The 27978-nt window shown below is 34.5% G+C and overlaps 3 protein-coding genes across 4 annotated transcripts in view; all 3 read left to right on the plus strand.

Annotated features, from left to right (window-relative positions):
• The first annotated feature begins 5381 nt into the window (after positions 1–5381).
• On the plus strand, positions 5382–9176 carry LOC135735472 (putative methyltransferase DDB_G0268948). The gene is made up of 6 exons (XM_065253895.1): positions 5382–5723; positions 7331–7491; positions 7781–7994; positions 8262–8365; positions 8623–8760; positions 8976–9176. The coding sequence occupies exons 1-6, from the start codon at positions 5613–5615 to the stop codon at positions 9070–9072; spliced, it is 825 nt and encodes a 274-aa protein (XP_065109967.1). The 5' UTR covers positions 5382–5612; the 3' UTR covers positions 9073–9176.
• A 357-nt stretch (positions 9177–9533) lies between these two features.
• Positions 9534–21887, plus strand: ube2f (ubiquitin-conjugating enzyme E2F (putative)). Its single transcript, XM_065254185.1, has 10 exons — positions 9534–9770; positions 11505–11654; positions 13719–13748; positions 13857–13922; positions 14354–14421; positions 14910–14980; positions 16995–17052; positions 19363–19395; positions 20382–20444; positions 20573–21887. The coding sequence occupies exons 2-10, from the start codon at positions 11537–11539 to the stop codon at positions 20621–20623; spliced, it is 558 nt and encodes a 185-aa protein (XP_065110257.1). The 5' UTR covers positions 9534–9770; positions 11505–11536; the 3' UTR covers positions 20624–21887.
• A 939-nt stretch (positions 21888–22826) lies between these two features.
• Positions 22827–27978, plus strand: part of erbb4a (erb-b2 receptor tyrosine kinase 4a) — a 168048-nt gene continuing 162896 nt past the window's right edge. For both annotated transcript variants that reach the window (XM_065254186.1, XM_065254187.1), the window contains exon 1: positions 22827–23792. In XM_065254186.1, the coding sequence (XP_065110258.1) occupies positions 23696–23792 (97 nt within the window). In that variant the 5' untranslated portion in view covers positions 22827–23695. The remainder of the gene's footprint in view (positions 23793–27978) is intronic.

Consider the following 27978-nt stretch of genomic DNA (forward strand, 5'->3'; position numbering starts at 1 on the left):
TGGCTAGGTGCGGATGGTCGTGTTCGAAACGTATGCAATACAAATGATTTCTTATTCAAATTTTTATTCTACCAGGCCGTCAGGGCAGCACTGATTTGGCGGCAATTACAGAAAATAAAAAATTAAAAATGATAGTGTGTGTGCAAATGCTGTCTACAGCCTTTTTGTAGTGGAGTGTCCAATAGATATGTATAATAAAGGCTAGATGTCTCGCCCACGCTGCTGGCCAATTGAGTGAAAAGTCCGCATTTGGCGGCCATCTTACCACAGGCAGCTTGCTCACTCGTAACATTGAGTTTAAATGGTGCAGGTACATTTAAATGACCATAACTTGCTTAATTTTCTACCGATTTTCAAACGGTTCAGTTTGTTATAAACGTCAAAGATGGACCTATGACACTGCATACTTACACTAAAAAAAATTAATGAAACATGTTAAAGCATCTATAATTATTAATAACGTTTGTAAGAAACCAAACCGTACCAAAAAAATTGGTAGAAAATTGAGCAACTTTTGGTCATTTTAAAGTACCTGCACCATTAAAACTTAATGCTACGAGTGAGCTAGCTGCCTGTGGTAAGATGGCCGCCAGGTGAGGACGTTAGAGACTCAAGCATGTGAAAAAATAGCTTATTCAGATTTCGCCTTTTTTGTGACATAGAAAGCAGTCTTTTTCAATAATACCCCCCTGCACTATCCAACCATGGCACTGCCATTTAGTGCAGACAGAAACAGAGTGTAAAAAAATTATTAACAGCACAATTGAGTTTCAATTTCAACAAACCACCATAATTGCAATCAGTGTTTTCATTTCATCAGCTAATTTGTATTTTAAAGGACACACCCAGGACCAGCCAGTCCAACAGGCAATACAGGCAATTGCCTGGGGCCCCATAACAAGACAAGGGCCCTCTATGCATAAAAAATTATTTGGTCATTGCACAAATTGCATGGACGCAATCAACAGGCAATACGCGCTGCATGCGCAGGGACCTTATTGATTACGATAGGCATCACAAAAACGGTAGGTGAAAAATCCAACAGGGATTTAATAACAGGATAAATCCTCCACACCAAGAACGTGCACAGACATTTTGAGGGGCAGGGGCTCAAGTGAAATAAAGGGCACTTCTTATAATTATGTATATTTTTTTTCTTTTTTTTAAACAAAAATATATATATTAACGCAATTCTGACTTCCTTTTTTTTTAAATTATTAAAAACGTTAATTAATTTTATCTTCCTCAAACTCACACAATTGTTTAATTTTCAAAAGATGTCTACAAAATAATCAGTTCACACAGACACCATGGTCTCGTTAGTAGTAGGTTTATAGAGCAGCAAAGGAAGCCATTACACAATGTGCATGTTTTGAAAACATTAAATTACAAATTAATTACAAATTTGTTAAAATGCTAAAAACAAAGTTGTGACTGCTGAGTTAGCGCTACATGCCAATAAATGCTATATCATATGCTAGCGTTTAGCTGATTAGTTGTTAGTTGTTACTCAAAATGTATTTTTGTCTGATAAGGGCTCAAAATATAAGGTCTGTTTACTAATGTGAGCTTCTGGCATGAGCCTCAGAGCAGAGCTCAACATTATTATTCATGACCCTTTCAAATAGGGCAAAAATAGACCATTTCATTCAAATGACAAATTCTGGGGTTGTAAATAGACATGTAAAAACGTTTCTGGATAATTTTTGCACTTAATAAAGCAAAATACCTTCTATGTAATTGTCAAAGAACAATTTAACATATTATGACAACATATCCTATGGCACCTTTAATCTTAGGTTTCATATTTATGAGGGTTACACATGTCAGAAACAACAAATTTCGATTAGGCCTATTTTATTTGTATTTTATATTTTACTTTTTTGTGATGTCAGTGAAAATTCAGACTGGGCAAGTAAAATACTGAACCATCAGATTTCTTCCCAATCTACTCCAGCAATCCAGTATAACACATTATACTTATTTAACAGCCATTACAAAAAACGCAAACAAAAAAGCTTACTACGGAAGTTAGCAATTATTTTATTGTTTGTGCTTTATTATTTTATGAGCAGTCTGTTTAAACTACACTACACTGTTACAAGTTTGCAACTCTTCAGCTTAATATGGGATTGCCATGGAAAACAATGTCCCTGAATCAATATGTGTAACAACGTGTCCCATATTTTGTGCATAAAACTGTTAATATAAGAATGCTTTCATCCTCAAACACTTACCGATAACCTGCCTGAATAATCATGCACATGATCGCGTCTCGTTCATGCTGAGCTTTGGCGCTTGAAGCGCGAATGATGCAGCACGAGTGTAGACAAACCAATCATAAAGCGCAGTAAGTTAGAGAGGCGGGACTAAGGAAAGGTAAAGCCAATCATATTAGCGATGTGAATTTTGGAGGCGGGACTCATCTGTTAACTGTTTGTGTGCCACAAATAGCGCTATTTTTCTATATAAGAGTTTAAATCTCATTTAAATTATTCCTGAATGAATTAATGTTAAATTAAAATAAGCAACAAGTAAAAAACACAAGAAACAGACAGACATCAGTTGTTATATGAATAAAGATCTTTTTTTTTAAAGCACCCCAGAAAAAAAGGGCACTTTCTCTCCAGGAATAAAAAGGGCAGGTGCTCAAGCCCCCTTTGATGTCTATGTGTGCACGTGCCTGCTCCACACAACAATCAACAGTAAAATGACGAAATATAAACATATTTGCTAATTTGCATAATGTTAATGACTCGATTGCGCTTGCAGAGATCTGTCTCAATGCATATGCTTGTAAATGAAACGTTTGGGATTATGGGTAATGTAGTATCGTATTACATGGGCGTCGGAACCATTATACGTGGGTGGGACAGGACCCACCCACTTTTTAAGACCAATGATAATGGACCCACCCACTTTTTCTCTAATTTAGCGCATTTGTCTGTTCACTTATCAAAGCGCTGTTAGTCCAAATCCATTCCACTAGAGCAGGGATCCCTAACCTTTGCTTTTTTTACACCGCGGACCCGTTTCAGCTTTTAAACATAATTCGCGGGGGTGAGTGGACGTTGAGTTGCTGTTCGAACATAGTGCTGAAAAACCTCCTTTGCCAAATGTTTTAAACAGAAGTAAATGTCAAACAACCATGCATTAGGAAAATTAATAACTGCTTTATTTATAGTATATTTTCTATAGACGTGTAAAACCATATTATAGCGGATTATTTTACTTTCATTGTTTCACGAGTTTGCCTGCCCATTTAGTCTTAATAATTAACGGTAAACGAACTTAGCTTGGTGTTCTTAAAGGCAGCTCAAACCTTAGGTCGGACTCGAGCCCCAAGTTCAAGACACAGAAGAAAAAAAGAGGAGATGATGAGGAGAGATGCCAGAAGAATTGCGTCTGTCGCGGAGGCACAGAGACTCCCGTTTTGCTTTTAATGATAATTAACACAGCACTAAATGTGGTTCCTTTCAAACGTTAAAAGTGTAGGCTAATCGTTAAAATATTATTACTGCTGTAAAATAGTCTATTTTTATTATGGTCCCACGATCGCTGGATAATTTCACGTTTTTTTTTTACAGAAGCCTGCAATTACTTTTCATTTGCGACATGAACGTCCTCGCGTATTGTTATTATTTGCGAGGTGCATTTGCAGATAATTCATAAAGTCATACCTCTGTTTAATCGATTGTGTTTTAGACGTACACATGCTCAAACTCTTATGACAGCATTGTTTCCCGACGGATACCATAAAATAAAGTGATCTCATTTCCAGAATCTCACATTTATATTTCTCTAAGAGAGAGAAAGTGGGTATAACAAATAAAAAAGGTATACAAAAGTTGTATCAGTTTACCTTCATTCGTTTTTCTTACCTTTTATTTCCTCAAAATAAAAAATAAACATTGTAGCCTACTGTCAGCAGAGTAGAGAAAAAAAATGACACAGAGAAAGATAAATGAAACATGACATCTGTCATTATTTGCAAAATATTTCTAAGGGCTATTACCAGAATTTCGACCGTAATAGGCTACTGTCTTTAATTTAATAAACGCAAATGTTCAGGCTAATTAAAAGGAAACATGAAAATGTCATCTATTGCAGTAAATGTATTTTTCGAGGGGGGGGGGGGTTATGTGGGGACCCACCCACTTTTCATTTGCTTCCGACGCCCATGATCGTATAACAACGTAATGTTGACATTCAGTACATGTTTCAATAAAGATAAAAACAAGACTTATTTTAGTGAGGTGGCGGTGGTAGGCGTAGGCAAACTATGCCATTAAAGTGGTACTTTTCAGAAGCTGAAGAGAAAAAGAAAAAAGCAGAGGAAGAAAAGCAATCACAAAGTAAAGGTATGTTCTGCTTTACATTGTTTTAAGAAAAAAAAATCCATCACCCTTTCTAAATTAACCCACATGGAAAAAGACTATTATACTATATAATTTACTTTAGTAAAATTCTTAGATATTAAAAAAAATATACTATAGTAAGGTTCAAAAACAGTATACAGAATACTTTATCACCCTATTTATTCATGATATTTGTGTTGATGCATACAGTGCTGTAGTTCTGTTGCAATATAATAACATTGTTTAATATGTTGCACATAATAATAAAAACTTTACACTTAAATAAATAAAATTGTTATTTTTTGTATGTTTTCATTTCACTTGTCAAAGTGCAGTGCTATGAAAATTTTTACACCAGTGGGGCCCATTTTCATGGTCTTGCCTAGGGCCCCATAGCCCCATGGGTTGGCCCTGGACACACCCAAAAACAGCACATTTTTTCCCGCACCTACAAAGTGGCAATTTTAACATGCTAATAAATGATCCGTGGGCTATTTTGAGCTAAAACTTCACATATGCACACTGGGGACACAGAAAACTTTTTTTACATCTTAAAAAAATCATAATATGTCCCCTTTAAGGTATAATATTTTTCCCCATAGGGTACAAAAATGAATGTTTCGGGTACCACCCCAGCGACAGAAAAGGTACAGTTTTGCACCTTTTTCTGACAGTGTACGGAGCATGATGTGTTTTGGGGAAAACAGAAAAGTTTATAGCCAAGTTCATGAAAAATTGAAATATGAATTTAATGCTAATGTCTAACAGTTATGCAGGCTTCCAACTGAGCAAGGACTGCCACAAAATCATTACAACAGAAACTTTATTATGGCACCAAATATACAGTTATCAACGGTTTTAAAGACTCTCAAAGTAACACATTTGTTGGCTATAAGTACTGGTCTCATTCATTTCTTTGTAGGGTATTCTCCCCACAGCATCCTCTGGCAAATCTGTATGCATTGACATACACTACACAATAGAATCTTTGAACTATTGTGCAATAACAATATATGATTAACTTCTTTCCTAGCCTATCATTCTGACACTTTCCGTGTAATCCGAGGAGCGTCATAATTTAAGTGGCGATTTAACGCGAAACAGCAAACTCATGAATATTCATCCGCCCAAGGCCATATCTGTCACCAAATATTTCAGGCGCATCAGGTCGAGCGCACCTAATAACTCCGGGGACAGACTGCTGACAGGACGCTCTGGAAACTGACTTAAGTTACACTGATCTTCACACGGAAAATGGCTCAGAGACATTTTGAAGGAGAAGCACTCGCTAAATCTTACCAGTGCTACCGGGTGTCTCCACCTCAGGACCTCATAGATGAAGTGTTGGACTACCTTCGGAAAACAGTATGATCCTCTCCTCTGTGTTTCTGTTTGGAAAGGGTTTGCATAGAATCACTTAGCATTTAATCATACTGTCTGAGAATGTTTTTTTTTTTTTTTAATTTACACATGTTGGGGTGTTCTGGAAATGGGGGTACACGGGGGGACGGAGTTCGGGGATGGGGGCGTGTCCGTGTATGCTACTTTCCATTAATTTTTCCCTATTTAACCATGACAAGAAAAAAATAAACGGTTGTTGTATTTTTTAAATACAATGTTAATTGACAAAATTTGATATTTTAAAAATAATATATTGACGTTGCCTATTTTTTAAGTTTTGTTTATGCACTTTTATTATAGATTAAAAAACAGCACAATTTAAATTTGAAAACAAGAGATTATTACCAGTTTAATAATCGTTTCACATTCAAAGTTTTTGCCAGTAAATCAGCGCTAATTTATAAACATTACCACAGATCTAGATTATATAATTTGTGACAAAAAATTTTGTGAAAGTTTTCACAAATCAGGCTTTATCTATAAATGTAAATTGGCATGGACATTGATGGCATGTTCATTAAAAATAGCCATTAATTGTAAAAAAAAAACGTGTATTTATCATCTTCAAAAACACATTAATGTGAAAGAAAATGACGGTCGTTTTAGTCTGTATAAAACACGTACATATAACTTAACAGTAACCGTAATAAAACGCGGATAATTTATTTATTTATTTTTTATTTATTTGTTAAAAAAGAAAAATAAACAGACGCAAAAGTGCACGGACTGCAACCGCGTTGCAACGCAAAAAAACTGGTTTGAATTTTTGAAATGGTGGAATTTAAAAATGAATTATATTTAAACTAATTTGCATTTTTAAAAACTCCCTATTATCCGTTTTTATCGCAACTGTTATTATATAATGCATCATCAACAGGGTGTAACTAGTTACTAAGTAATTACTGTAATTTAATTACTTTTCCATTGAAAAAGTAAAGTCTTATTTTTTTCCTGTAATTTAACCTCCTAAAACCCGTGTTTTGGTTTGTCTTTTTTTCTGAGATTTTGGCTGTTTATTAGTACTTAAAAAGCACATATTAATGCCTGGTTCTGCAAAAACTTATTCCACATCCTTAATCCAACCCAACACCTAAACTTAACAACAACTCAAAGTATTCAAGTTCAATATTCATTGTATGACTTATGCGTCGGTTTAATTTCAGATTTGTCCTTTTATTCAGAATATTCATTAATTAAATATTACAGTTTTTACACTTTACATTTCTTTAACCTGAGGACAAATTTATAGTTCAATTTTTAAAAAGGACCTTCCCCCCATAGAGTCACATTTCCAGCCCTGTTTACATTATAGATATTAATATTAGAAACAAGTGTAATGCTACATACATTTTGCATGCCATATTTGTCTTTTAAACACCTTTCTGGGTTTCTGTTTTGACTATGCACAAGTCCAACATTTTAACCCTTTTCATATGATATCTAAAAAAAAAACTTAAAGGATACGACTTCCTGTCCACTTTAAAAATGCTGGGTTATCAACCTTGGGTTAAATCACAAGGGATACATTCCTACATATAGCACAAACATGACTTGTGTTTTGTTGTGAACAGATACAGGGTGATCTGAATCTAGCCGTGGATGTCGGCTGTGGATCCGGACAGGGTACTAAGCTGTTAGCCCCTCACTTTCTCAAAGTGGTCGGGTTAGACATCAGTCCAGCTCAACTAAAGATAGCTAATGCTGATGAACATGCTCCAAATGTTTCTTACAGGTATAAAATAACTCTTTATTCCCTATTTCCTATTATTTTAAAATGCAGATGTACAGTACTTAAAAACATAAGTATTGCATTAGCAATTCAAAGTCATGTGTTTAATTCACAGGGAAAACATGCTAATAAAACTGTATAGCTTGAATGCACAACAAGTCATTTTGGATAAAGTATCTGCCTTATGCATAAAATGTATATAATACATTGGCAAGCCTTGGTTTTAAAGGAAAGCATAGTGTTTGAGTAACAGCAAGTAAAAATCTATATTTATTTGTGTCTGTTCCATTAGAGAGAGTCCTGCAGAGGATTTGCCCTTTGAGGACGAGTCAGCTGACTTGGTTACGTCCATGACGGCCGCTCACTGGTTTGACCATCCACGTTTTCTGAAAGAAGCCGACCGAATTTTGAAGCCGGGTGGCTGTCTAGCTCTGCTTAGCTACACTTTGGATTTTGAGCTGGAATATGAAGATCGATCCCCTAAACTTAATGAAATCTGTCAAGAGGTTAAAACCCTTATTATTAGAGACAGAGGTGGTTTGAAGTGAATTATAAAGTATATAAATATCTGATGTTATAGACTAGACAGTATCAATAATGATTAGGTTCATGTTCTTATAGGATTGTGTTTAATTTTTAGCTAAGTTTTGTTTATACAGTAATACAATAAGGTTAACATTAGTAAATGCATTAGCTAACATGAACTAACAATGAGCAATATAGTTAATTTCTTAATCTTATTCGTATAAAGTTTTACCGTTTGTACTTTACAGTTCTATGCGACCGTGCTCCCTTTCCGAAAAACTTACCTGGGATCCAGTTCTGTGAAACTCTACAAGAAGATCCATGACATGGTTTCATACAAAGAAAAAGAGTGGTAAGTGTGGATTTTATATATTGGACACTTGACCGTATCAAGTTGTGTTGTCTAATTCATCGTGCCTGTAAAATACATTTCTGCATGATCTCATGAAAACGGTCAAGAAATATCCAGCTCTTATTTCCCCACAAACATAGAGATTGTTTTATGGATAATGACACAATGCTTAGTTTTAAAGCCCCTAATGTGTTTACATGCTTGCATTGTAAACATAGTTATATTTACCTATTAATGATCATTTGATTTTTATACAGGCATGAATGCCGGAGGAGCCGAGTACGTATGCCACTATCGAGCTTTATTGGTTTGGTTGAAACATTTGCAACATATCAAGGTTTTTATGAAAATGATCCTGAGGAAGCCCGGAGACTGTCTAAGACCACCACAGAGAGGTACGACAGTCAGAAAACAAATTTTACATTCATGACTTAAGACAACATTGTTACTCTATGTGGTTAACATACATATATATATATATATATATATATATATATATATATATATATATATATATATATATATATATATATATATATATAAAGTAAAACACAAAATGCACAAAAGCTAAAACCAAAATGGATATTCAGTTTAAACTTTTGTTTTTCAGATTGATGGAAGCAATGGGGGCTTCAACCCCTGACACAGAATTGGTGGTTGTGGTGAAATATTTCTATTTTTTGGCATCTAAACCACAGGAATCCTAGAATTTTACTGTATTTAAGTTACTGACTCTCTGGTTCTCAATATTTTGATAATCTGTGCTGTATTTCAGTTTTTAACTATTTGAAAAATAAAAACTTACACAAAACTTTTATTTTGTGGATTTTAACATGTAAGAATTTGCTCTTACAGTTGTTTTTCTTATAAGTTTAAAAAAAATAAAAATTCTTATACACAATTTCTGAACCTATATCAGCCTTTTCTCTGAACTCTACATGCAAAGCCACACATCAAACACACAACAGTAAAAACATCATACAGTCCTTGCAAAAAACATACAAATAACTCAAAGCAATTACTTTTTGAACACTAGTAGATATACACACACACACTATCAAACGATTAGCCACACACACATCAAGTAACACACAGATAAGGAAATTGAATTGAATTAAATTTAGCTTTTCAATAACAGGCGGAACCCTTCACGGTGATACTTGAGTCCGACCGGAACGTTTACTGAATGACGCCGGCTACTTCCGGTTTCTAAATAGCCCGAGTAGCGGAAATGATTAAAGTCTGCGCAAACTAATCTAAGCAGCATTCCACTCAATTATATTTCTATTTACAACATTTAACTTTATTGTAATAGAAATTATTTTATGGAAAAGGTGTGAAATTCATTCGCTGAGACCTTGAGTATGACGCGAGCTGGGTAGTTGATCTACTCTGACAGCGGCAGGTGAGTGTTACATCGAACCCACTCTATTTATTTGACATTTGTGAGATTTTAAAGCTTTATTTACAGTTCGTACCATCTCTTTATTTCAATATTAATAAGATATCCAGAAGTATCATGTCACCAAAAAACCTCAGTGTGCATTGAGTCAAAGTAAATGCTAATAGTCAGGTTAGCACAATAGCAGCTCAGATCAAACCGGCAATTCAACATTATTAAAGTTTTGGATTGTTTTATTCTATAATCTCAACTTCCATGACGTAAATATGTTATAGAAATTGACTTAAAATGGTCCTACGGTTATGGACTTGTGATCTTGTATCCGTAACTTACCCTAGTAAAAGTGGTAACGTTATCATATGGTAATACCATGGTTGTATTATAGACGCTATGGTACTAACTAATTACCTGAAGCATATGCAGATATTTGTATAATGTATTATATAAAGTTACTTTAAAAGTTCATGGAATTGCATGGTGTTTTTTTGGTATAAATACATGGTATTACATGGTATAATTATAGTATTTGTCCATAAATGGTTTTATCATAATGTACATGTGTAAAATGGAGTAATACTTTAAGTGCCCTATGAAAACCATTGAATTATTCTGCCCACCCCAAAAACATTGTAATGTGTAAGGTCATAACAATACTTTACTGTTAGTGAAACATCAACATTCAACAGAGATTAGTGTTGATAACCTAGTCTGTTAAAAAGATGGGAGACTGAATTTTGTATTCTTTACAACATGATCTTACAAAGTTTATTAGTGATAAATTGATATATATATATATATATACACACTGATATTTGGGATTTTTTTTTTTTAGTTTTATCTTAAAATAAACATATAGCATGTTAAAATAACCACTTTGCAAACACTGATGCAATGATGGTGGTATTGTTGAAATTGAAAGTCAATTGTGCTGTCAATATTTTTCTCTCTCTTTCTTTCTGCACTAAATGGCAGTGCTGTGGTTGGATATTGCAGATTAAGGGGCTGTATTATTGTAAAAAGGCTTGCTAGTTACATCACAAAAGAGGCAGATTATCTAATTACCTAATTTTTCACATGCTTGCCTTGCAGAGAATGGTTTACCAAAACTACTAGTTACCAGCTTGATCTTTTTCACATGTTCTATGTTGATAGAAGCACTGGGGACCCACTAAATAGCACCTAAACATGGAAAAAGTCAGATTTTCATGCTATGACCCCTTTAAATGTGTTGTTCCTAATGAAAAGACGATCGGATGTAAAGCCAGAGACTGACAGACAGTAAAATGACCAATCCTTATTCACTTTTTAACGTGATGGTACATTGTGGAACACAAAAAACACACTTTTTTTGTTAGACTCTTGAAAAGGGTACATTTATACATTTTATGCATTCCAACAAGGGGTCATAAATTTGCCTAAATTTATAAAGTCATATTCTGTTTAGAGTCTTAAGAAAACCAAATGATCTTTCCATATGAGTACTTTGATCCTCCTTGCCACCAATGCCATCAATAAGATAAGATAAAAGGATACATTTAAAGGATAACTTACCATAGTTTGTAAAAAAGTAACATTTACCTGTGTTAACTATGAAGGCTTTGTTTACCAATAGTAAATGTATCTGAAGGCTTTAAAAACAGTTTACAATAACCAAGAAGTCACTCTCAACAGTGCATAAATGCTAATCTGATTTCTTGTGTAACATCTAACAGATTCTGTTCATCTGTTTTCTGACAGGTGTGTGTGAGTGTGTATGTTGGTTTGCTGGTATGCTGACGTTAGCCAATAAGCTGAAGAGGGAGGAGGGGGTGAGGGCCGGACGTGCCACTGCAGGATCCAATGATGCCTCTCACAGAGTGTCTATCAGGGATCGACTCCTAATCAAAGGTACAAACGTCTGTCCAAAATCTTGACACTAGAGTACTATTGTTCACGGAGCTCAGTTGACAGAGAATTGCATAAGCGTTGGAAAGGTCATGGGTTCGATATATATATATCAAACTATATTAGGGATGCACCGATAGGATTTTTTGGGCCGAGACCGATTTAAACAGACAACTTCTGCCCGATGCCGATACCGATATTAAACACTTGTATACAATACTGTACAGTTGGTCTATTAGCTAGTTTATTTCTGCATCAAATTGTTTTTACTGAACATTGATTGGATCTAATTAACATTCAACTGACCAACATAATAAGAGAGGCACAAATTAAGCTAAAACAAATATAATAAGACAGCATGACAACCTTCAAAGGGGGGTTTTGCTATTCAGCATTTCTTTTATTAACAACATTAACTCATTTTTTTTTTTACATATAATGGATTTCTTTATACAGTTAATTAATAAACCATCGGTATCGGCCTTTCTCATGCTATTACCGATATGCCGATGGTTTCAAATTCATCAAAAATCCATCGGTGCATCACTAAACTATATATTATGACAAACTTGACTACTTTTTATACACATGAATCTTTTTATACACAATCTTGTAACAATGCATTGGTATGTTATTCTTAAGAAATGTTTTATTTCACTTTAAACTTGTTAAATATCTGGTTGCACCAGAAAGGGGATTGCATTTCATTGCATTTGATTTTACAAATCTCATAATAGATCATGAGACTTAAACCTGGATTTCAGAGACAATGTACATTCCTAATATGTTTTCAAAATTCTGGGAATTTTCAAGGCTGGAAACGTTCTATGGGAAACAATGGGGGAATTAATGGGAATAAAATGCACAGATCATTTCTTAAACCATGCACACAAAATAAAGTCAAAATTACATACATTTGTTTATAAAGTTCTTGTGCTGTGTGTAAGCTAGTGTGCAACAAGATTATAGCATTGTTAAGACAAATACACAGACTGAGAAAACATTTAAGTGAGATAATTTAAAAAAGTGCCCAAAACCACCCAAAAAACACTCAAACATTTAAACACATTACTATTTTAATGTTTTCGAAAGATGCTCATCATGCCTGCATTTATTCTATCAAAAATGGTTAAGAAATCATTAATATTAGAGTAATTTCTGAAGGATTTCCAGGTGTCAGGATTCCTCCTAATTTGTGTTACCTTGCATGCATGTCTGCTTATGACCAAACAAAATTGTATGACTTATGTGCTTTTCGTTTATAGAAACTTTTTAATAATTCCCATAAGTTCCCATTAAGTTTCCAATTTGGAATATTTTCACAGTTCTCCAGATTAAGTTTCAACAGAAAGTGTCCTGAAATTTACCGTAAACTTTCCACCCCTTTGCAACCCTAACTTTGTCTGTTAGGGCTTGGTATCACTGAAAAACCTCACGATAAAATAAACATTGCAATATGCTTTCTTCTAGCTAAATTGACTAAGTTACTTAGTTACTTTAAATAAAAGTATATCTTATAGATACTATCAATGCAATGTGATGCATCAATCTTGATTACCCTGTTATCTGTCTGGCTGTCTGTTGCTTTTATGTGATGAATTGCTTTTGAATGCGTGTAAATGTTGAAATCACGATGATGATAGTGTTAACTTGTAGGATGACTGTGCTCTCAGTCTGTTATGGTGCCAGTACTGTTGGAGAAGACATGTGATTCAGGCCAGATCAGGAGTGCTCTATTTATAACCGAGAGAGAGGAGGAGTCTGCGTGCCATTACCGGCAGCTTAAAGAGCAGTTCCCATCTACTTAGACTGGTTTCTGTATTGGATCCAGCCCAGCTTAACATTTACAGCTGGTATTGAAGGAACGCAGGTGGCCATATATAGCTGCTTATAGCCATCTCGCGTATATGTGTTTCTGAGACTATGTTGGCAACAAATTCAGATTCAGTAACAAATAAAACTGAATAAATATATAAATGTATTCATGTATTGAATCTTATGTTTGTTGGTTTTAACTAGGTTGTTACTTTTAGTGCTGATTATTTACAATTTGATTTGTGCTTGTAGAGGTCGCTGAACTAGAGTCCAACCTTCCAAGTAAGTAGATCCAAGCCATGCTTTCATAAACGTGTTTCAAAAAAGCCTTTCAGTTCATCTTTTTATATTTCTTGTCAAATGATGAACAATGCGTATTCATTTTTGCAGATACCTGTAAAGTGACTTTTCCTGATGAGAATAAACTCCATCACTTCCAGCTAGCCATTTCTCCAGGTGATTAAAAAAGCATGGTATATTGTTTGGGCTGAACAGTTGTATGTATTGTGCAAAATTTCCTCATGAAGGGGTTGATTGTTGTAATGATTTTGTTTTTGTTCATTATTCAAACTGCTTTTTTACGATTTTTTTATGTTATGTTTTTATGTCGTTTGCAGATCTCAGATGAATAGTATTTTACATTTTGTCCTGTACATTAAAACCAATTAATTTAATTTCGTTTTTAGTGTTTTCCTGGCTTTAAAAACAAACTAATGTCCATTTTAGTGGCAGCTGCAAAAATGTAAATGTCTTAATAATAAACATACATGGGTTATCTGACCTAACATGAATATAATTATAGCGGTGGCATAAATTGCAATAGTACACTTTTTATTACCTATGAGATTCAAAACATAACCTTTTATTTCTTTAAAATGTCTCAATAGACGAAGGCTATTACCTTGGCGGAAAGTTCCAGTTTGAGATCGAAGTCCCCGAAGCTTATAATATGGTGGTAAGTGTCCGTGACACATCATGAAGTAATGAGGGAATGCCACACTAACTCACTCGCGGTGCAACAATGATTTTAAGAGTCCATTTTCAAGCGAGGCCGTTAAATGGATGTTTACGGCATTACTCAGTCTTTACCGTGTCTGAATTTAATGAAATGGCCCTCAGAATGCACCCACACAAATGCACGCACGCATACATAAAAATCAGGCTTAGGCTTGACCTTAGAAGACCCACAAGAAAACCCTCAAGGCGGTGAAGAAATCCAGACATGGACCTTGACCCTAAAATCTACGTTTAGAGAGAAGTAAACATGTATTACAGACAGAAGAAATAGCCCAGTGAGAATATACAGACCAAGCTGCATTGTAATAACCAGAAGCAGCGTTATGCAATTCCTCATTGTTAATTCCGAATACTTTTTAAACTTTGTCAAATGCTTCAACTTCAACTGCATGCATAGTATAACAAATAATTTGCCGTTTTCCACAGCCTCCCAAAGTCAAGTGCTCCACCAGAATATGGCACCCAAACATTGCAGAAACTGGCGAGATCTGTCTGAGGTATTGCAAATTTACCTTTGACTTGTTCTGACGGTTTTTAGATGTACACTACCAGTCAAAAGTTTTAAAATACACACTGCAAAAAGTTACTTTCTTAGTATTTTTGTCTTGTTTTCAAATCAAAATGAAGAAAATAAGTCTAGTTTTTAAACAAAAACATCAAATTTATGTGATTTTGTGCTTAAAACAATCAAAAACAATCTGCCGATAGGGGACACAAGAAAAAAACATTTTCAAGAAAAAAAATTCTTTGTATTTTTATCTTGTTTTCAGTAAAATATCTAAAAATTCTTAAATTAAGATGCTTTTTCTTGATGAGCAAAACGACCCAAGAAAATATAGTTTTTAGACCAAAAATATCCAATTTAAGTGATTTTGTGCATAAAACAAGCAAACAAATCTGCCAATGGGGTAAGCAAATTTTTCTTGAATATTTCTTGAATTTAGTGTTTAAGAAAAATGTTCAAGATTTTTTTACTTGTGTTATGCACAAAATAATTTAAATTTGATATTTTTGGTCTAAAAACTACACTTATATTCTTGTTGTTAATTTAATTTAATCTTAATTTAAAATTTTTAGATATTTTTACTGAAAACAAGACAAAAATACTAAGATTTGTTTTCTTGAAAATATTTTTTTGCATTGAAAAAAAAAACGATTACTTTTTTTCTAAACACTTAATTCAAGAAAAATAAAAAAGATTTGTTTGCCTGTTTTAAACATAAATTCACTTATATTTGATTTTATTATTTTCTAAAGACATTTTGCTCATCTAAATACATCTTGATTTTAAGGGTTAGGGTTAGTTTTTTTTATGTATATTTTTATATATTTAGAATATTTATTTTGCAGTGCATGACCCAAATGTTAACAATAATCTTAAAAATCAATTAATATAAAGGTGTATGGGTAAATCCTTGTAATTACTTTCATAGACAAAAATATATCTGTGCCAAAAAGATTAATTTATGTTATTAGAAAACTATATTTTATTTAATAAAAAATGGGATTTTTTTTTTTAAATATTTTAAAATAAATGACTTAGACTGAATATTGAAGACAAAGCAGCCAATACGAGCCCAGATTAAATGTGAACTTCTTTAATATTCTTTAAAATTCATCATATCAAGAGGTATTTACTTAAAACAAATAAAAATTTCTGCCAGTGCGGTAAGAAAAATATAATAAGTTAAATTAAGTTTATTGAAATAAGTTGAAACTGGAATTACATTTATTTTTATTTATTTTTATTTATATTTTGACTTGTTTTAAGTAAAAAAACTCTTTGTGTATTTAAAAAAACAAGACTTATTATCTTAAGCCACTTGTTTACCAAGTAAATGTATCTCAATTTAAGAATTTTCAGATATTTATGTTAGAAAACAAGACAAAAAAAAAAAACGAAGACATTTATTTTTTGCAGTGTAAGGTGAAACGTCAAGAAGAGTACAGTTTTACAATTTTTTGGCAAATGGTGACTGCACTTTAGATGATAAAATATAACAGAGTTTTGATTGATTTTGGATGCTTTTAGTCACAACACTGTCTTGTTTTCTTAACAAATATCTAACATTTCTTAAAGCAAGATGCATTTTCTTGATGCACAATATGACCAAAGAAAATATGTCTGGTTTTAAACAAAAAATATAAGTGAAATTTTATATCTAAATTTTTATATCTTGAAATAAGTTATTTACTTTTTTCTTAAACATTTTTTCAAGAAAACTTACTGCATTGGCAAATTATTATTATTATTTGTTTGCTGGTTTTAAACACAAATTCACTTCAATTAAACTAGAAACTTTTTTACGGTCAACATAATTTCCACAGTTACATTTGTGTTATGCCATAGTTTGGATGAGTTTATTATTATTCTAATGTGGAAAAAATATAAATAAAGAGCAGGTGAGTGTTTTAAAACTTTTATCCGGTAATGTAAATAGATGTTATACTTTAGATGTAGGCAGAAATCTTGCATTGCTACAGAAATCACACACGTTTCTCTCTCCTCAGTTTATTGCGAGAACATTCGATTGATGGCACTGGATGGGCACCAACTCGCACATTACAGGTAATTCCTTTTGTCGCAGCACATCTTAGAAAAATAATATCTGTGCTCACAGGGTGAGAATTGTATTGAAATGGTAATATTTTTTCTCTCTGTAGTGCTTAGGCTAACATATGAGAACATGTCCCGCAGATTATTTCAGCCGGAGGTGTTGTTGTGAAACGCTGATGATAATTCATCAGGATAAGAAATGATCACAGTTATCCTATTAACAGAGGTGTCAGTTGTGTTAGTTGTAAATTTGCTGAAAGATAAGAAAAACAGAAAATGTTTATTTTTATGTTGAGATCATCACATTTAATTATTGGCCATTGGGCACATATGTTTTGCTCTCTTTATCAGTGTCGTCCAGTACATTTGTATGCTATCTTAAAATTATTTTTCTAAAATTTCAAGTTTAGAGTTTGAAATCTCTTTGGTTGTCGATGATGCAAGATTTGGTATTGAAAAATATTGACATAATGAATTGTGGGTAACACGTAAGAAATAATTGACAACAGGCCATCGCTAAGACATTGCTCTGGTGGATATTTTATATATTTTTCAAAAATAATGCATACCTGTGGAATATTTCTTAACCAGTCAGAATAATGCATTCAACAGCCCTGTAGTATAATTCACAATAAAGCCCGGAGTATAGTTAGTTTTTTTGTGTTTGTAAACACACGTGCATGGTCGAATGCAAAGCCTTTTAAAGTATAGTCATTCGTACGCATACACAAACGTTCAATGCATGCGCATTGGGGCAAAATGCAATGCATCTCCTGGGCTACATACTACATTCTCCTGTACTCGCATGCCCGACTTACCCGTACAAAGTATGCATGGTTACAAAACGCGTACATTGTGCGTAGGCATGGGCCGATTACCGGTTTCAAGGTATACCGAGGTTTAAAACAGTCAAGGTTTCAAAACCACTAAAATGTTCTGTGATACCGTCTCCAAGGTATGAGCTGTGTTTATACAAAATTCATTAAATCATGAAGTCATGTGATTGATTTGATGTTTACATTTAATATATATTACGAAAATATTATATATGTTTTGAAAGCATATTATAATTTAAAGGCTTTATTGTACCTGGCATTTGAAAATAACACATTTTAGTGTTGCAATGGCAATACCGCAACACCGTGAAACCGTGGTATTTTTGCTAAAGGTTATCATACCGCCAGAATCTTATACCGGCCCATGCCTAATTGTGCGCATACTATTCTGATGATGTAATTTGCATCAAGCGTACTGTACACGGACCCTCGCGTATGCGTTAAAATGGAACTATACTTCTAATTTAATGTTTTTAATGTTTTAAAAAGCACCTATTTCGTTGTTAAAAAACAACGTTATTTGTGTGTCTTAGTATAAAATAATGTGTTTGTGTGGTTTCTGGTTTAAAAAAACATATTTTCCACATACCGTACAGTTTTTTTTGCCACAGACATTCCTGCCACAAATGCTGTGATTTGTTACAAAGCTCACCGATCTGAAAAGCTCTGTGTCTCTGATTGGCCAACTAATCTGTATGTTGTGATTGGCCTGAATACCTGACGTCAGCCGGAAATGTGACGCTTCTTACCATGTTTTGAAGATTTGCTCCCAGTGCAATACTGACAGGAGTTAATATCGCCTTTACTACCGTATAAATACGAGCCGTGTCCATCGTGTTCACGTCAACAGGCTCAGGAAGTAAACTGTTGCCTACAATTCTTGTGTTTGCTGTAGTCCCAGAAAAGAGATTTAGGTTAGAGAACATAACTTGGGTCATCGTTTAATTTGGGATTTGTAACTTTTACATATTATTAACATGTACTAACACTCACTTGCACATTAAGGAATGTTAATTAGTAATTAGTGCTCTTTAAGGTTGTATTTTTTTTTTTAAACAAAATAAAAATGAACAACACTACAGCATTTTTTTAATCTTAGTTCATGTTCATTTTAGCAGTTACTAAACTAAAAGCATTTTTGTCCCACTATCATCTGATTGTGTAACAGCCGATGATCAGGGCAAACTATATCAATAGGGGTGGAGAAACGCATCAGAACTCATGTGATTATTTTAAATTTGGGTCACAGCGAAAACAGAATTGCACTTTGCAGAAACTGCACTTTTATGATTACATGACATAATTTAAAAAGCCAAACTATTGGTTTCAGAAAATCGAATATCCCTATCTGCACAGATATTTTGTATAGGTGTAGTCATATTTTAGACATACAAAAAATCCTATGTAATATTATTTGCATAAATACGTACAATGTGTTAGTGTTTGAGTAAATGAATGTGTATTTTACTGTGTTTTATATTTTTAGGATGTTGTATGGGGATTGAATTCACTCTTCACTGTAAGTATACATGTTGTTGTCTTAAAGGATTACTCAATTTTCTTAAAAAAAAAAAAAAAAATCCTGATAATTTACTCACCCCCATTTCATCCAAAATGTCGATGTCTTTATTTGTTCAGTTGAGAAGAAATTACGTTTTTTTTATTTTTATTTTTTTAAGAAAAACATTCCAGGATTTTTCTAGATTTAATAGACTTTTGGACCTCATTATAAATATTGGACCTCAACAGTTTAAATGCAGTTTAAAATTCAAAAGAGCTCTTAACGGTCCCAAACTAGGCAAAAGGGTCTTATCTAGCAAAACAATTGTCATTTTCACAAATAAAATAAAAAATAAGTACTTCTTAACCAAAACTTCTCATCTTGCACTAGAAAGCGTGACCTCACGTAATGCGTCATCATGTAATGCGTCATCACGTCAAAAGACGTTACATATGCTAAACTACTGCCCCAATGTTTACAAGTGTGACGAAAGAGGACCGTTCCTAAGTTGTTGTATGAGGAATGATGCTTATTAATGTCTTTGTGTCAGTTAATTGTTTATAATGGTCCTCAAATGTGCGTTTCACATATGTAATGCGTGACCTTTGGACGTGCTTACGCAAGTATTTGAGGTCGCGTAGGCGCATCACACGGCTAGTGCAAGAAAGGAAGTTGTGGGTTAATAGTGCATATTTTTTATTTTTCTTGCCAAAAATGACAATCGTTTCACTAGATAAGAACCTTGTGCCTCGGTTGTGATTGTTTAGAGCCATTTGAAGCAGCATTGAAACTGTGAACTGTTGGGGTCCAATATAGCCTATTAAATTGAAAAAATCCTGGAAAGTTTTTCTTAAAAAAAAAACTTAATTTATTCTCGACTGTACAAAGAAAGTATTTTGGATGAGTAAATTATTAGGATTTTTTTTAAGAGAGTGGAGTAATCCTTTAAAATATCTTAAATGTTTACATAGGATTGAACTTTAATATGAATGTTACCTTCACAGGATCTTCTTAACTTTGATGACCCACTGAATATAGATGCGGCAGAGCATCATTTGCGAGATAAGGTAGGCAATTATAGCAAATTTATCTCTTTCTGTCTCTCTCTCTCTCTCTCTCTGTATGCATCTAAAATATTATAAAAAATAAAAGGTTCATCCAAACCAATCCAGTTTGTGCTTCTTTGTCATTTCAGGAGGACTTCAGGAACAAAGTTCAGGACTTCATCAAAAACTATGCAAGATGATGTCTCTGTTTGCCATGCAAACCTCTCTCACATGCATGCGACTCCGTGCGCATATATGCGCAGACCCTGTGCATCCTGACCGCAACAGAGACAAAATCTTAAACTTTTAAAATATAACCTGGGGAAGGAAGAAAGCTATTACAAGTAACGAATGAAGCAACAGATCCCTGATCAGGATTTGGGGGGAGGGAGGGGAGAACGTCAGGCTGATACTCTCGCCGGATCTTCTCTATCTGGGTTGCTTTTACTTCCTCCCCAAAAAGAAGCTATAAAGAAGTTCAAAGACGGTGATGATGAAAATGAGGTTGTGAATCTCGCTGATGTCGCCTCCGATGCTAGTGCCTCTGTGTTCTTGCCACATATAACTGGACGTACGATTTTAAGCCAATTTCTGCCGTGTGCTTCTTTAAACTTGAAATGTATTCGTTCGTGATGTCATAGAGATCCCAAAGTTCATTGGCTCATTCACGTCTGCTCGTTCAACCAATGCTCAGTCTACACATAGCACTGATGTCCCGCAGAATGCGTTCCTCATCTGTGGATTTCCCAAGCCGTTTCTCAAACTCGACACTCGTTTTTGTGAGTAGTTGGTATCACACGTGCACATGATCAAGGATTAGATTATCTGTGAGTGCCTGTGAATGACTAATGCATCTGTTTTAAAATAAGATCTGTGAGTCATTAAGGGGTGAATCACCCAAAAATATGCTCAGGTTTGAACCTGAATAATTTTGCATGAAGAAAGCGAGGCCAGTTTTAATATTTCCGCATTTGTGTTATTTTCATGACAGTTAAGTGCCCTACTAAATACTAACATAATGTGACGCATGTTTTACTTTTTAAGTTTTATGTTAATTGTGATTCTTATAACTTTTTGCTGTATTAGTTAGAGTGAACAAATATTATAATACGTAACATAAAAAACCCGCCATACATTTACAGGCGAAACAAAAATGGTACCTTGGTATATAAATACTTGAAAATTTAAATTAATAATTTCATGTTGCAAATTTTCACCCATTTTATAGTAATAAAAACCTTTATTCTTTTATGATAATAAACTTAGCTGTCATGAATATGCCACCAAAATGCAAAACGTTTTTCTTTATGCAAAATATCATTTCTGATTTGGTAGCATGCACTGGGCTACTCAACCGCTCAGCCACAAGCCGGTAATATTACTGAGGATTTATTTAATTTTATTTTTTCTCTTTAGAGGTGTATATCCATTTGTAAAGTATATTAAAGACAAATTCTACCACTATGTAAGGTTTTGGACTATTTGTATACGTGCCAAACTGGAAGGATTGGCTGCTTCTCGAAATCTAGTGAGCTGCCTACGTGGACATTTTGGACAGTTTATTATACATTAATGTGAAACCAATTGGATTTTTTTTGTTAAGACACCTAATGTGAAGCTCATAAATGTAAAGTTACATTGCAAAAAATTATTTTCAAAAAAAAAAAATGTCTTGAATTTTTCTTGAAGAGCAAAACGACCCAAGAAAATAAGTCTAGTTTTTTGACCAAAAATATCAAATTTAAGTGATTTTGTGCATAAAACAAGCAAAAAATCTGCCATTGGGGTAAGCAAAAAGAATTGAACATTTTTTTTAAACTCAAAATTCAATAAAAAATTGCTTACCCCATTGGCAGATATTTTTGCTTGTTTTATGCAAAAAATCACTTAAATTTTATATTTTTGGTCTAAAAACTAGACTTATTTTCTTGGGTCGTTTTGCTCTTCAAGAAAAATCTTCTTAATTTAATTTAACAATTTTTTTTCTTGAAAATCATTTTTTGCAGTATAACTAGTACATCCTATCAGGGGCGCCACTAGCAATTTTGGGCCCTATAAGAAGGTTGGGCTTTCTATCACACACATGTTACTACTAATGCTGGGAGCACACCATAAAATAATTGGGCTAATTTTGGGCCCCCCTTCCAACAATCCTAGCTGTCTTCCGATTATCTTGATGGTTCTACAGATTATTTTATCAGATTTTCCCTTGGTGTGAGTTGTGTTAAAACCTGCTCGGAAGAACGTTTTAAAAATTTTATAAAATGTAAAAAATCTTTTGGTGTATACCCAGCATAATAAAAATGATCTTTGGGGGCCCCAATAGTCCGTGGGCACTTTAAATTGTCATACCCCCCACCCAGTGATGCCCCTCTATCCCATTGACCCTACACTGTAAAAAAAATTATTGTATTAATTTGATTGTATGAAAGGCTTCCCAAGAGTGACACTTGTATCACCAAAATGCTGTCTAGGTAGGCAACTTGCCAAGTTTTACCATCTTAACACTAGATGGTGCCATTGTTTAAAAAATCTTACTGCAATCTTTTGTCTATTTTTAATTACAAGTTGGAAGAATATAGATGTGTAGCGTACATTATGATATAGATGATGCATCTCCACTTTACAACAACTTTTTTTATATAGTCATTTTCACATTACACATTGCATTATTAGTTTTATCAAGAGGAATGCATTACAACACCAGTGAGCTATAGCCAAAAACTACAAGAACTCAAGACATTTTATACATAGTCTCTAAAGAAATACCATATCCAGAAAAAACATTATGTTACCATGTCCAATAAACAATGGTAATGACAGTTTGGTTACTTAAACAATGCAAAAGAGTTGCTAACATTTAAGTGCAATTAAATGTAAACTTCAGATGAATTCTCAAAGTATACGCTTGTAATTCCCCAACCTAATGTGTAAAGCAATAACGTATCTGTGTTTGTGGGCGCGGTTACCTTAATTAATTCACTCTTCTGCCCAATCACCACTAAAGTAGGAGGTGTCAAACCGATCAAGGCGCGCGCCCGGGCACGGAGACCGTAACTCGGTCCGGGATTCAGCGTAGAGTAATGACAGTCCCAACGCAGTCACATTTAGACAAGGACTAACTCTTGTTCACCTTTGTCATTTGATGTGCTGAAGCAATTTTACTTGCAGAAATAAACCTAAGAGCGCAACTTTAAACCATGCGTCCTACGTGAACGGTTGCGGACGTTTGACAGCTCGCCAAGGGGACAATCGCTTGGACATGTGAAGAAATGGATATTCAGCCTCTTCATCTGATCAAGATGCGATCTCACATCCTTATCTTCATCCTCACTGCTCTGCTCGTTCTCCAGTGCGCCTCGCAGTCAGGTGAGCGTCCAACTCCCGTGCGTAAAAGTGCCTATCCATCCGTCATAGCGCATTTACTGGATCAGTATGGTAATGCAATTTAATAAATGAACAATTTGAATGCCTTAACCATGAAAAGTCGCAGGTTTGGTTAAGCAAGTTCTTCCCAAGTGTTCAAATGTCATCCATTCTTTCTTCATGCGCATTTTGTGGTGCTGCTGAATTTTTGTGTGCGCTGGGGGATCTTTATTCAAATGAAAGCTGTCAGTGTCATATGTATCAGGAAATATACGTTAGGAAACCTCGAGTGCTTTGCAAGAGCCCTGCGCATTTACGCACGCCTATACTCTTTAATACGCACATATTTAGGTCTTTTTCTTTAAAAAAACGAGCTTGTTTCTTGGCTGACTTTTTATTTAAAGAACGAATCTGCAGAATAAGTTGTATCTTTCCCTCTCCACACGATGGTGGCAGTCAACCGAGAAACCGCTGGAGCGTGGAGCCGTGCGTTTTTATGCATAATTTTTATGCCTGCGGAAGCGCTCTGAACTTTTATGAATTAACGCATTATTTATTCATCTAATTATTTTTTTATGCTGTGATTGAGAGTTGCTGGGTGTGGTATATGGTATTATCAAGTTCCCATTCTTATTTCTAAAACACTTTTTAGTATATTACGACTAACATTATTAATATTATTGCTATCCAAATATATTTCATTTATTAAGTGAAATGTTTTTATATGACAGAAAATTTTTTATGTATTTCACATTTTCTTTCAATTGAATTAGCATAAATAAACTCCTTCAGTGGAGAAATGATATATCTTGAATATTAAGGAACTTTGGTGCCATAGATGCTCATAGATATTCAAAGGCATTTTCACACTCTTGCCAGTGATCTGGTTAACACCTAGAGCTAATGATGTTGGATGCTCCATTGGCGTTCCCTCCTCAAGGTTACTGCACCTGCAAAATTTCACACATGGAATATTTATAAGCTCATTTATGTGCTTGTTCAAAACAATCTGAGCTGAGCAGAATATATTGAAGAATTGCTGTGCCATCATGTTGTTTTAGTTTATTTAAAAGAAAAAATATATATGAGATTGAAAATGTTGGATGCAATATTGTTTTTACATCATTCTTTCACCGTTTTGCCTCCTGCGCCTTTGAGGAAATTCGATTTCCTTACTTGTCCTTTAAATGCTTCTCATTTATGCATGGGCTCATACCTCTGTTGAGAACCATATGGCAGCGCTTTTGACCCGGGCTTCCATCTGACATTTAAGTTTGATAGAAAATTACTGCTGGTCGACCTGAGAATATGATCAAATTATGAATCATCTTCAAGCCATATTAAGTTTGGTTGGGGAGTTCTTGCGAGCTGTGGGAACTGAGATTTCTTGTTAATTAATCTCGTCACTGCTTGTATGTCTGGATGTGAACTTCTTATAAAACTTTCTTGCTTGGCAGAATATTCCAGATTTAGGATATTAAACAAGGAAATTTAATTTACAGGAGTAAGCCATTGGTTTTCATTGATCATATGACAGCGCTGCCTACTATTATTTCACAGGTGTTGCACTGTAAAATAATTTTGTGAATAAGATTTCAAGTGGGCTCCCAAGTTAATTCAATTTAAAAATATTTGTTAACTCAGAAAAAAGTTGTTGTCTCAACTAATATTTTTAAGTTGAATTACCTCAAAATATTAAGGCAACCAGGTAACTTTTTTTAACTTGAACCAACTTTTAGAAGTTGTCTCTGAGGCTGTGAAGGAAAAGTTTATTTCTTTACTAGTAGGTTCACCCCAGTTTTTCTCTCTGTAAATTAGTTTCTCTTAAAAGGCCATAGAACAGACACTTGTGTTTGTTTATTGTAATAAGATTTCACAGTGTTGATCTATACGCTCTATATTGTATATTTGCAGAACTAATGCACTCATTTGTCACACATTTGATCATATGCATTAAGATGTTTCATACAGTTACTCCCGCTTTTGCATTTTAAGTGGTGATAAAATATACCAGCGTAGCATAAAAAAGCAGCGTATGTCGAGATCATATTAAATCTTTTGCACGGTATTGATTACCATAGGTGGTAATTTCGATTTATGTCAGAGTTTGTAGAAGCAAGCAAAAATCATGTTAATAGTAATTCACATAAATGTAAGCACATTTATCAGATGATTTTATTCTCGAAGTGACTTACAGTGCAAACAATCTATACATATGATCAGTACGTGTGTTCTTTAGGGATCGAACCTATGACCTTTGCACCGCTAACACAATGCTTTACCAACTGAGCTACAGGAACCTTCCCAGACAGCAGCCAACTCTGGGCCGGATCTGCACCGGAGCTGAAGACTTGGGCGTGAATCCGGTATGGATCCGGCCCAATGCTTGTACGCTGAGGCATCATTAAAGCAAATGAGGACACAAGAAATAGAGAAATGCATGCACATTGGCTTCTCTTCTAAATGTTAATGCTAAATAGTTGAAAAAGTTTAATTGCAAAGGAATGCAAACAGAAGGGTTTTCAAAAGTGTTTTGGACCCAACTGTACATGTTTATTATAATAAAGCTACACTGTAAAGCTATTTGTTGGTTCAACTTAAAAAAGTAATTTTACGGGGTTGCCTTAAAATGCTGAGTTAATTCAAATTAAAAATATTGGTTAACTCTAAAAAGTTGTGTAACACTGCCAATTTTATTTTTAAGTTGAATTAACTATAAATTTAAAGGCAACCAAGTAACTTTTTTTGAGTAATTTGTCTCTGAGGCTCATGATGTGAACCTGGGAGGGAAATGATGTTATGTCACAAATAAAAGAGCTACCTTTCCAGACAGCAGCCGACTCTGGGCCAGATCTGCTCCGGATCCGCACCGGAGCTGCTCACTTTGTCACAAGTATGGTATGGATCCGGCCCGGAGTCATCTCTTGTCTGGGTTGCATTTGGCAGATCTTTTTATCCAAAGTGACTTACAGTGCATTCAATGGGATTTGAATCCCATGACCTTGCAGTGTAGGATTTTGTTTTATTCAACTATTAGGTTAGTAAGTTAGGTTATCACACTAGTCTCATGGTACATTTTGCCACCATTCCTAGCAGTGTCAGTTGCCCTATAGACTTCCACTGTAAGTGTCTTCCACTAAAACACAATTTTTGTTTGAGTTATTTTTAAATGTACAGTTTCTATGTGAAACTCAGAACCTTATAATGAACAACAAGAATTGACTAGAAGTGTTTGCTATGTCCACATTTATAGATAACATCAGCTCTCTTTTCATCAGTTATTGACCACCGTGATGCCATGTTGGCTCTTAGCCCATGTGTGCAAAACAGTGCGAAAAGTTTCAATAGGGTTCCTGCTGAGCTCAGACTCTCAAAGCTTTTATTTAAACATCCTAATTTTTCCCACTCCCGCTTACGAACGACATCTTCAACTTCCCAATTCTCATGCAAGAGGTAAACTGATAAATGTTGTTGTAATCCTCCATGTCATTTTTTTAAAGCAGCAAAAAAGGTGAAGGAAAGCTGAGAGGGTTTTCTTTTCCTTGGCTGTAGGGTCTGTTTCTCTTCCACTTGTAATTCCTCTCAGAAAACAAATGCCCGCGTGCGCTTTCTGTAGGGCAGGGTTGCCAAATACCCATCCCCTTCCTCTCCTCCCCAAGTCTTTCAGGCTTCTTTTCACCCGCCCTCACGTTTTCTCTGTTGCCTGGCTCTGTGCCCTCACATTCAGCTGTAATTCAAGTTTACTCTTCATCCTGTGTGTGTGTGTGTGTGCATTTCTTATTGCAAATTTCAAGACTGTTGGTTCACGTGTTAGCAGTCTTGTGTCAATTATCAAATAAGCAACTGGAAAGCGTGCAATAACTTAAGTAAAATAAGTTAAAGTTTGCATTAAAGGTTCACCAAAAAATGAATCAAACCAAACCAAACACAAAGTATTATTAAATAATACCCTGGCTCTTTTCAGCTTTATAATGGCATTGGATAGTGTCCCATCGATCAAAAACATATACATACAATTATTCTTATACAAAGTGATGAGTTTCTGTAAGAAAACTGGTCGTACGCATTTTCACGATAGTTGAGGTCAGGTGGAAGCTGACATTACAAATACCCATCGGTTCCCCTTAGAAGACTATATGGATAACAGTAATACCTATATGGATTAGTTTTTGATGAATGGATGTGTTTT

This window comes from Paramisgurnus dabryanus, chromosome 4 (genome assembly GCF_030506205.2).
Source record: "Paramisgurnus dabryanus chromosome 4, PD_genome_1.1, whole genome shotgun sequence".
NCBI lineage: Eukaryota > Metazoa > Chordata > Actinopteri > Cypriniformes > Cobitidae > Paramisgurnus > Paramisgurnus dabryanus.

Coding starts and splice junctions, on each gene's coding strand:
- LOC135735472 (XM_065253895.1), top strand. CDS start 5,613: ATGGCTCAGAGACATTTTGAAGGAGAAGCACTCGCTAAATCTTACCAG. Junction 8,366..8,622: donor TCATACAAAGAAAAAGAGTG/GTAAGTGTGGAT, acceptor ATTTTTATACAG/GCATGAATGCCGGAGGAGCC. Junction 8,761..8,975: donor TCTAAGACCACCACAGAGAG/GTACGACAGTCA, acceptor TTTGTTTTTCAG/ATTGATGGAAGCAATGGGGG.
- ube2f (XM_065254185.1), top strand. CDS start 11,537: ATGCTGACGTTAGCCAATAAGCTGAAGAGGGAGGAGGGGGTGAGGGCC. Junction 14,981..16,994: donor ACTGGCGAGATCTGTCTGAG/GTATTGCAAATT, acceptor CTCTCTCCTCAG/TTTATTGCGAGAACATTCGA. Junction 19,396..20,381: donor GATTGAATTCACTCTTCACT/GTAAGTATACAT, acceptor TTACCTTCACAG/GATCTTCTTAACTTTGATGA.